This window comes from Megalobrama amblycephala, linkage group LG6 (genome assembly GCF_018812025.1).
Source record: "Megalobrama amblycephala isolate DHTTF-2021 linkage group LG6, ASM1881202v1, whole genome shotgun sequence".
NCBI lineage: Eukaryota > Metazoa > Chordata > Actinopteri > Cypriniformes > Xenocyprididae > Megalobrama > Megalobrama amblycephala.
Window position 1 is genome coordinate 14126000 of NC_063049.1, and position 10099 is coordinate 14136098.

Genomic DNA, 10099 nt, shown 5'->3' on the forward strand with positions numbered 1-10099 from the left:
AGTCCCTGAGCTTGACCAATATGTATTCCTAATAAATAAACATGTCACTTTGGTAGAATGCTAAAAACATGAAAATCATGAAGCCAAAATGTTACAGCATACCAGGAATGACCCATATATATATATATATATATATATATATATATATATATATATATATATATATATATATATATATATATATATATATATATATGTATTGATAAGTATTGAAGTATTGACAGCGGGTAAAATAAGGATTGAATATGTCAACACTTTTTTTTTATTAAACAGTTCAATGCAGCAATTCACATAAAAATTTTGAACACACATTGATATTAACTTAAGAAATCTACACAGACAAACATAATTTTACAATCCATAAAAAAACCTATGTGTAATAAAAGTCTTTTTTGCAATGACAGCTTCAAGGTGCATCCTGTATGACCAAACTTTAAATCTTGAATATTCTTGAATATTGCATTTTTCTATAGTTTCGGTGTCGTCAAGATGTTGATAAACTAATATTAGGTTCTCTCCTGGAGTGGATTGTGTTGTGCTCCTCATCTGTGTTTGTGTGGTCAGTATTTATGCAGAAAGAAAATTCAACTTCAACAGTGCTGTTTGTGTTAAAGGTGCTAAAGAGGATGTTTTGTATCCCGACCACGACTTTGCCTGTCCCTTGCTGTTCCTGTTTGTTCCGACCTGCCTGTACGACCATGCTCACCTTTAATAAAAGCTTTGCACATGGTCCCTGCCTGAGTCCAGCTTCGTTACAATATGTAACTTTTATTTTGTGATAAATAATGACTCTCCTTATCTTTTGTCAATGTAACATTCGTACTCATATCTAAAGCACTTAATTACTCTTCAGATGATCAACTTTGAAAATGCTGTTATAATTAATATGGATGGGTTCTCAAATTTAATAATAATAAAAAAAAAAAACTTAATTCATATCCTGACATCCACAATCAGACAGTCCTGTCCATATTCTAAGAAAAACCCATGAAGCTGTTTATGTGTTTTGCCTTTTTTAACTTTTAAATTAATTCCTTGTCACATGGTTCTGGAAATATGCCACGTAATAAAAAATAAAAAAATAAAAGCAGGTTTATTGTTATAATTGCTACAAAATGCTGCAAAAAAATTCAGAGTCAGACTTCAAATTAAACTTTATTGATGTCCTGAATAATAATACAATAAAATCGTCATCAATTAGGTTAAGAGTTTCACCTGCATGATTTGGTTTAGGAAATCAGGTGTGATTGAGCCTTCAAAACAAAGACAATTTAAATAGTTTATACATATGAAAGCTTTAATATTAGCGTTTTTACAGATTAGCATAATTCAATTGTCATGCAAACAAAAACAGGTAAAATTACTAAAGACTTTTAAGGATGTTTAAGGTTTCATGATGCACTCCCTATATATGAATACATATTGTAACAAGTCATTTAAATATAGTCTTCTCACAGATCCATTTATAATTAAAATTACAGGGAAAATCAGCCCATCCTGATGAATAAATCAGCGCACAGTCCTTGTTTCCATTTCCATTTGGCTCTCCAGACCCCCAGAACCTGAAACTACAGATCAGCATTAGAATATCAGAACTGCTTTCTGTGTGATATGATACTGACAAAGAATCATTTATATTAATCAGTTCAGTGATTCTCACCCAGAGTTCATGTTGGTGCCATCAACCCATTTCCATGTGCCCTCCACATCACGGTCAGTCAGACCAATCCAGACTGATTCAGAACTAGTAATGTTTCTGACAAAATTCTAGAAGTGAAACAATAACGCAATTATATCAGAATAGTACGGTTACCAGGAGGAGACATGTTCAGTTCACTTAGTTTTGTCGTGGCCATGAGATATTAATTTGTGGGAACGTCATATTATCTCGTGGCCACAAGATCCATTTTGTCGGGGTAATGACATCCTTTTGCCGTGGCCATGTAATGTAAAGTCGTGGCCTTGAGATCCTATGTTGAGGGAACAATATATTTTTCTTGTGGCCACGACTTCATGTTGAGGGAAAAACATCTATTTCTCATGGCCACGAGATAAATGCAAAAACAACCTGTGTGACCATAGCTGTAACGAAGGGGCACTCAGGCAGGGGATCCAAATGCAGCGTTTTATTAAAGGTAAGTGAGGTCGTACAAGCAGGGTCAAACAGGAGCAAACAGGTACAGTAGAAGGTAGACAGAATCATAATCCAGATACAGGCAGAGGTCAGGACTGGCAGATATCACTCACAGGTCGGTATACAAAGCAAGGGTCAGGACAGGCAGCAATGGGTCAATAAACAGGTACAGGCAGGAACGGTAACAACAGACAGGCAGACAGACAGGAAATAACGCTCAGAAATGTCACACGGGGTAAATAAGACTTCGCAGTGAGGTGGTGTGTGTGAAAGTCCTTTATAGTCCTGAGGGCTGTTTCATAAAAGATGCTTAGAAAAGCGAGGATTAAACTCCAAAACCTGACTTGAGTTAACCTAACAAATGAGTTTGGGCTAAAACGGTTTCATAAAAGGTAATTGAAGTTCACGCAGTCCCGCTAATTCGATCCAGGTTTACCTAGTCAAGATAATTTCACGTGCACGCTTTTTTTAAGCAGCCCTAGAGGTCGATCATGGATCAAATCGATCCACCATAGGAAACGGCATACATTTTGTGCTATTTTATGCGTTTGAGACATGGTGTTTTCCTCAGTGCATAACTTACCTTTCACAAATTTATTCTCCATCTGTAAATGTTAGAAAGTCATGCAAATATTTCCATTTTGCGGCTAAACTAACAGTGAACGAGCGCTGCTGCGCGCTAAACAGACGGAATAATTCTAAAATATACATTTCGCTAAAATATTTGATGTTGGACATTAAATGTGCCTTATTTACAATTTTAATCCTACAAGTAAGTGTATTTTTATGATAGTAACTGTAAATGGACTATTGTAATGGGTAAATCAATACTTTGGGCCATTTACTGAGTTTAGATTCATCTTACCAATTAAATTTAGTCTGTGCATATTTATTTTAATTTTTAATTTTGTGATTTTAATTTCTGCTCTTCTAATAACCATAAAGAGTACTACAGCTGCCAAACAAAACCAGAGAGAAATGTATTCATATATTTTAAAACAATTAAATATTGGGCACAAAACATTTAGCCAGTAAGAAGGGAAATCTTTAAGCCATTTGGTTTAAGAAATCCTGTAGGTTTTACACACACACACACACACACATATATATATATATATATATATATATATATATATATATATATATATATATATAATATATACAGTACAGTCCAAAAGTTTGGAACCACTAAGATTTTTAATGTTTTTAAAAGAAGTTTCGTCTGCTCACCAAGGCTACATTTATTTAATTAAAAATACAGTAAAAAACAGTAATATTGTGAATATTATTACAATTTAAAATAACTGTTTTCTATTTGAATATATTTCACAAAGTAATTTATTCCTGTGATGGCAAAAGCTGAATTTTCAGCATCATTACTCCAGTCTTCAGTGTCACATGATCCTTCAGAAATCATTCTAATATGCTGATCTGCTGCTCAAGAAACATTTAATGTGTACAATTGTACAAAATATTTGTGTACAATATTTTTTTTCAGGATTATTTGATGAATAGAAAGTTCAAAAGACAGTGTTTATCTGAAATCTAATCTTTTGTAACATTATAAATGTCTTTACTGCCACTTTTGATTGATTTAATGCATCCTTGCTGAATAAAAGTATTCATTTCTTTAATTTCTTTTTCAAAAAAATAAAAATAAAAATTCTTACTGACCCCAAACTTTTGAACGGTAGTGTATAATGCTACAGAAGCTTTGTATTTCAGATAAATGCTGTTCTTTTGAACTTTCTATTCATCAAGGAATCCTGAAAAAAAAAAAAGTACACAACTGTTTTCAACATTGAAAATAATCATAAATGTTTATTGAGCAGCAAATCAGCATATTAGAATGATTTCTGAAGGATCATGTGACACTGAAGACTGGAGTAACGATGCTGAAAATTCAGCTTTGCATCACAGGAATAAATTACTTTGTCAAATATATTTAAATAGTCCACAGTTATTTAAATTGTAATACTATTTCACAATATTACTGTTTTTTACTGTATTTTTAATTAAATAAATGTAGCCTTGGTGAGCAGACGAACTTCTTTTAAAAACATTAAAAATCTTAGTGGTTCCAAACTTTTGGACTGTACTGTGTATATATATATATATATATATATATATATATATATATAATAAATATTTTATCGAGTCTGTGGAAGAACTTGCTGTATGTTTTAAACCTGTACAACTACCTCAATATGCAATAAAGACACTTCCTCATCTTTTATATTTCTGAGATTGATGAAGATAAGATACTTCAAATTATTAATCAATTGAATAATTCAAGGGCTAAGGATATATTTGGAATGGATACCGCATTTGTTAAGAAATATAGTGCTTGTCTGTTAAAGCCCTTGGTAAATTTGATAAACTTATCTATTAGAGAAAGTAAATTCCCCTCAAGTTGGAAAACTTCTATTATAACCCCAATTTTTAAGGCAGGGTCAGTTAATGAGGTTCAGAGTTATAGACCAATTTCTATACTCCCTGCAATTTCAAAAATTTTGGAAAAGTTGGTAGCTGAACAACTTATAAATTATTTGGAAAAGCATGATCTACTTCACTCTAAACAGTTTGGTTTTAGGCCTAAGTATTCTACAGAAATGGCAAACTGCTTTCTCACAGAATTTATTAAGGGAGCTTTAGATAATGGTAATGTGGTAGGTGCAGTGTTTTTAGACCTTAAAAAGGCTTTTGATACTGTGAATCATGAAATTCTTTTAAATAAATTAAATTTGTTTAGCTTCTCTCAGCAGGCAATAAATTGGTTTAGATCATATTTAGAATCTCGCGATCAGTGTGTTAAAATAAATAATTCAAGATCAGCTTTACGAAACAATGAGATGGGTCTCCCTCAAGGGTCAATTTTGGGTCCACTGTTGTTTTCCTTATATGTCAATGATTTACCAAATTGTTGTAAGGAATCTAAATGTCAGCTATATGCAGATGACACAGTCATTTATGTATCAGCACAGAATCCACGCTTAGCGGCCGATATATTAACAAATGAAATGACTGTCGTGTCACAGTGGCTGCAAAACAACTGTTTGACCTTGAATTGTTCAAAAACTGTCTCAATGTGTTTTTCAATAAGGAGGAAGGAAATGAATGATTTTCTAATTAAGATCAATCAAAAAGACAATAGAGGTAGTTAACAATTTTAAATATTTAGGTGTTACTTTAGATTCTCATTTGAAATTTGATGTGCATGTGAAGAGACTGTGTAGAACAATCAGAACAAACCTGAATTGTTTTTATATGATTAGACCACATATATCTCTAAAAGCAGCTACATTGTACATGCATGCAATGGTCTTCTCACATTTATCTTATTGTGCGATTGTTTGGAGTCAGGTTCCTCAACTGACTATCAAACCTGTTAGATCTCTATATAAACAAACACTAAAAATTTTGGACAAGAAATCAAATAGATGGCATCATTGTAATGTTTTACAAAAATATAGTTTGCTTAGTTTTGAAAATTTTATAAATTTGTCTCTTATTAAAATGGTGTTTAAATGTGTACATAATCTTGCTCCAGAAATTATATGCCAATTAATATCAAAACAGAGTTGTAAGGGGATCACTACAAGATTAGGTGCAACTAATCAAAATTGCACAATACCAAAAAGGAAAACAAAATTTGCACAATTCACATTTTCAGTTCAAGGTGTACTGCTCTGGAATAGCCTGCCAGCTGAACTGAAAATGCAAACAGAGTTAAACATTTTTCAAAGAAATTTAAAAAAGTGGTTCAAACAACAGCAGGTTTGTGAACACTGATGGTCATGCACAGTCTCATCTTTTTTATTATTGTTATATTTTTAATTTTTTTGTTTAGTTTTTTTGTGTGATTTTTGTTTAACTGTTGTTAAAAAAAAGCCTAACCAGGGACTGGGGCTGCAAATTAGCCTTTGGCTAGAAGCCTGTATGTGGAGCATCGGCTGCTTGAAATTGTAGCAATGTTATACTGCATTGTCCCTGTTAAATAAACTAAAAAATAAAATTCTATCCCCCTACAATGCCCCTACCCCATAAACCTACCCATCACAGAAAACTGTCTGTCTTGAATTTCAAAATAACACCATTTAGTATGTTTTTTTAAGCCATTTGGTTTACGAGAATACAGGAAGTGTCCGCATAAACCATGTTTACGTTGTAACACCCATGTCATTATAATGTCCTCATAAACCATGTATACAAGAACACACACACACACACACACACACACACACACACACACACACACACACACACACACACACACACACACACACACACACACAGGTTTGTTTTGCTATCTTAGTGGGGTCTCTCCATAGGCGTAATGGTTTTTATGCTGTACAAACTGTATATTCTATCCCCCTACCCTACCCCTATCCCTAAACCTAACCATCACAGGAAACATTCTGCATTTTTACATTTTCAAAAAAACATCTTTTAGTATGTTTATTAATCCATTTCCCTCGTGGGGACCGCTGGCTGGACCCCACAATGTAGGTGATCTCAGGTTTTTATTACATCGTGGGGCCATTTGGTCCCCACAATGTAATATAAACAAGAACACACACACACACACACACAGAAATTATCTTTCACTCACTTGTTCCTCTTTGTTGTTTATGATGATCAGATCTGCTCCTCTGACTGAACAGTATTTTCTGCTCTCAGTCCAGTTCTTCTTCTCAGAGGAAATGAAGTAAGCACTGTTTTGATAGTTTGTCCATCCATCTATCAAAACAACCAGATTGGCATATAGGCATATTGGCATATATTGACTCAATTTTGATCCACACCAAGCTAAAACCTTTTTTAAAAAATACTATTTGTACATACAGTATACTATTGTAGTTGTTTATTATAAGGTGTTTATATCTTTATTAATCAATCTTGACTCATTTCTGATAGCATTTTTTTATGTTACTGGATAGGTTATTGTAATTATTATAAGACATATTTAACATGTAGTGTGATTACTATATAGAAAGTTAACATTTATTATTCTTCCTGGTTCATAATAATTCTGTGATAAGGGATTTTTCCAGCCATTAAAGCAATTCAAGCTTGAATGTTTTATGAAATGCTTATGATCAATGATATAACCACAAAAAAATTGACTTCTAAAGCCACTTGTTGCAACATCTTGTCTGCCAAAATAATGTAATGTCTTAATTTATCTTCATTATCTCAATGATCTATTAACATTTATACATGATTGAAATCCCTAAAAAAGTATTAATCTCTATAAATATGGCAGTAACACAAAAGCTGCAAGTTTAGTACGAGCACAACAGTTACAACTTTAAAAAAGCCAGACGACCCAACACAACAGATCCAGTACTCTTCACTTTAATAATGGAGTCTGATATGTCTTCATAGCCAAGTTACCAGTTAGACTGAAGAAACTTACCTACTTTGCCAAAACATATCTGTTTGTTTTTTTCTGATTTCAATTGGTCCCTCTCTTTAGTCAGATTACCATTCTGGATTATTAACTGGTCTCTCACATCTGTGAGGTTGGTAATCTTGGTTATTAGCTGGCCTCTTTCCTTTGTCAGGCTGGTAATATTGGTTAGTAGCTGGTCTCTCTCTTCTGTGTAGTTTGTGCTCTTTGTATGGATGTAGACACACAGCACTATGACTGCAGTCAGCAGAAGAACACGCAGCAGCCCCAAACACACTAGAGCTGCTCTGGAGCTTCTGATCCTCACAGAATCACTTTCTGAAAATGACATACTGTACATTATGCTACTCTATTTTCTTTTTCATCTAAAATAGTATACATCAACAATTATGAGTAAATGTATTAGCAGTTAATCTCAGTTACCTGTGTGTTGAAGGGTTTGGGTTTTCGATGTGTTAAAGTCATCCATGTCTTTCTTATGTTTCATGTCTCTTACAGCCTCAGCACTAATGTAAATATCAACTGTCTTCTGTATTCTGTCTTCTGATTCCATCATTGAACCTTTATCCATACCTTCATTCACAAGTCCAGACATTCTTAGTGCAGTTGAAATGATTACAGTCGTTTAAAATGAAAAATAATTTTAAAGTGTTAAAAAAATATTCTATATTTTTGTTTAAACTTATAGACAGTTTTGTTGTTGTCAACATATCTTCTGGAGTGGACTGTGTTGTGTTCCTCATCTGTTTGTGTGGCAAATATTTATTCAGAGGGGAACTATTGTGTGCAAAGTATTTATGCATAAAGGAACTTCAACTCACTGCAAAATGTCACTGGAAATATTTGTTTCAGCAATGCAGATTGTGTTCATTTAAATGAGGTTCAAATGCATATGTTTTTAGTGGTGGGTGTTGGAAAATGTTAGGTTGTTTAGAGCATTTGGGTTGTTACTGGTACATCAAAAGTTCAGAAAGCCGATCAATTTATGGTTAATGTTTTTTAGTGTCCTTAGTGCAGTTAGCTAAAAGAATTTTGAAACAGAATACTTTTTGTTTTTTATACTTGTTTAAGGGTTATAGTTCAAATTCTATCATTAATTACTCACTTTCATGTCATTCCAAACCCACAAGGCACGTGTTCATCTTTGAAATACACATACCTAGTTCTGTCATGGTGCAGTCTGCTAGGTCCCTTATTTAGATGACAATCATGTCATTATCTGCATAGTGATTGGTTGCTGTTGCATTAGCAGCCAATGAACTGCAGCTCAACATTCAAATACGGTAGTGTTTGCTGTTAGCAGTCTCTGTATGCTTTCATAAAGATATCAATATCTAAGAAAAGTGAACACTCTTTTACTCCATATCTCTGTGCATATTGTGTGGTTTGCTTATTAATTTCTAAATAAGCAATAATAACAGTTTAAACTAGCATAATGTTTTAACAGTCTGTGTTAAAGATGGATGGACAGGGCCAGCCTGGTGGTGGTGGGGGGAATGGAGGGGAATGTCAGGATCATCAACTGTGAACTTGAAACAGAGAGTTCAGTGCTTATATACTCCAGGTGTAAAGCAGTGACTGGCCAGACCTATTAGTATGAATGAAGGACGTGGCATTAGAGTCTTCCTGGTAGAACTTGCGCTAAAGCTCTCATATCTATTGTTAATAAGAACACACAGTGTGCATTTCTAGAGCTAAGTCAGTCGGCATGGTAGCCCAGGCACACGTAGTAATAGGCCAATAGACTTAAGCCATTTGGCATGGTAGCCAAAGCACACATAGATATTAAAACATGCAGTCTCATGACTCTTTTAAAAAGGAAAAAGTAGAAGCATGCATATATTGGCTTATATTGTCTATTTCTCCCATTACCCTGTGCAACTGTACAGGGTGAAAATTTGCATTAAAGGGGACCTATTGTGCAAAACTCACTTTCGCATGGTGTTTGAACATAAATGTGTGTTGGCAATGTGTGTACACAACCACCCTATAGTGATAAAAATCCACCCACTCCTTTTTTTTAATCCCCATAAATCATAAGCAGTGTCTCAGAACAAGCCGTTTCCAGATCCCTGACAGTGCGACGTCTCAAAAGCCACAGGCCCCGCCCACAAATGCCGTTTGAACATAGAACCGCCCTGAGCGCGTTCACAGCGAGTCCGCCATTGCTGCACTGACGAGAATGTCTCTCAAGCGTTTTAGGTGTTCTGTAGCTGGATGGATTAATCCACATAGCTCTCTCCATTTTACTCCCTAAATGTTGCTGAAAACTAGGTGGATTAACTTGGTTTTCCAGGAAAATGCTCCCTCAGTTCTGTCGAAATTCATTTATGTCTGCGCGAATCATTTCACACCGGACTGGTTAGTGAGCGAATATCAATACAAAGGGACAATACAAAACAGAGGTTGTGCTAAAAAGTTGTTACTCAAGGATATACAAGTAAAAACTGTTCGTAATCCAGCTTATAGCCTCCAGAGTGATACTGGATACAGCAGTAATGAAGGTGAGAGCACTTTATTACAGTTCATCAGAGTTGATTTACGGATATAAA

The 10099-nt window shown here is 34.3% G+C and overlaps 1 protein-coding gene across 1 annotated transcript; it reads right to left on the minus strand.

The window, feature by feature from the left end:
* Window positions 1–1171: 1171 nt before the first annotated feature.
* Window positions 1172–8287, minus strand: LOC125269493 (CD209 antigen-like protein C). Its single transcript, XM_048192390.1, has 5 exons — window positions 7971–8287; window positions 7554–7865; window positions 6747–6874; window positions 1661–1767; window positions 1172–1568 (listed from the first exon to the last, which is right to left on the minus strand). The coding sequence occupies exons 1-5, from the start codon at window positions 8140–8142 to the stop codon at window positions 1433–1435; spliced, it is 855 nt and encodes a 284-aa protein (XP_048048347.1). The 5' UTR covers window positions 8143–8287; the 3' UTR covers window positions 1172–1432.
* Window positions 8288–10099: the final 1812 nt, after the last annotated feature.

Excerpts from the sequence above, each read along its gene's own strand:
- LOC125269493 (XM_048192390.1), bottom strand. The coding sequence starts at position 8,142 with ATGTCTGGACTTGTGAATGAAGGTATGGATAAAGGTTCAATGATGGAA. Across the intron at positions 6,875-7,553 it reads GATATGTTTTGGCAAAGTAG|ATGGATGGACAAACTATCAA; the intron begins GTAAGTTTCTTC and ends TTGTTTTGATAG. Across the intron at positions 1,768-6,746 it reads TAAACAACAAAGAGGAACAA|AATTTTGTCAGAAACATTAC; the intron begins GTGAGTGAAAGA and ends TTTCACTTCTAG.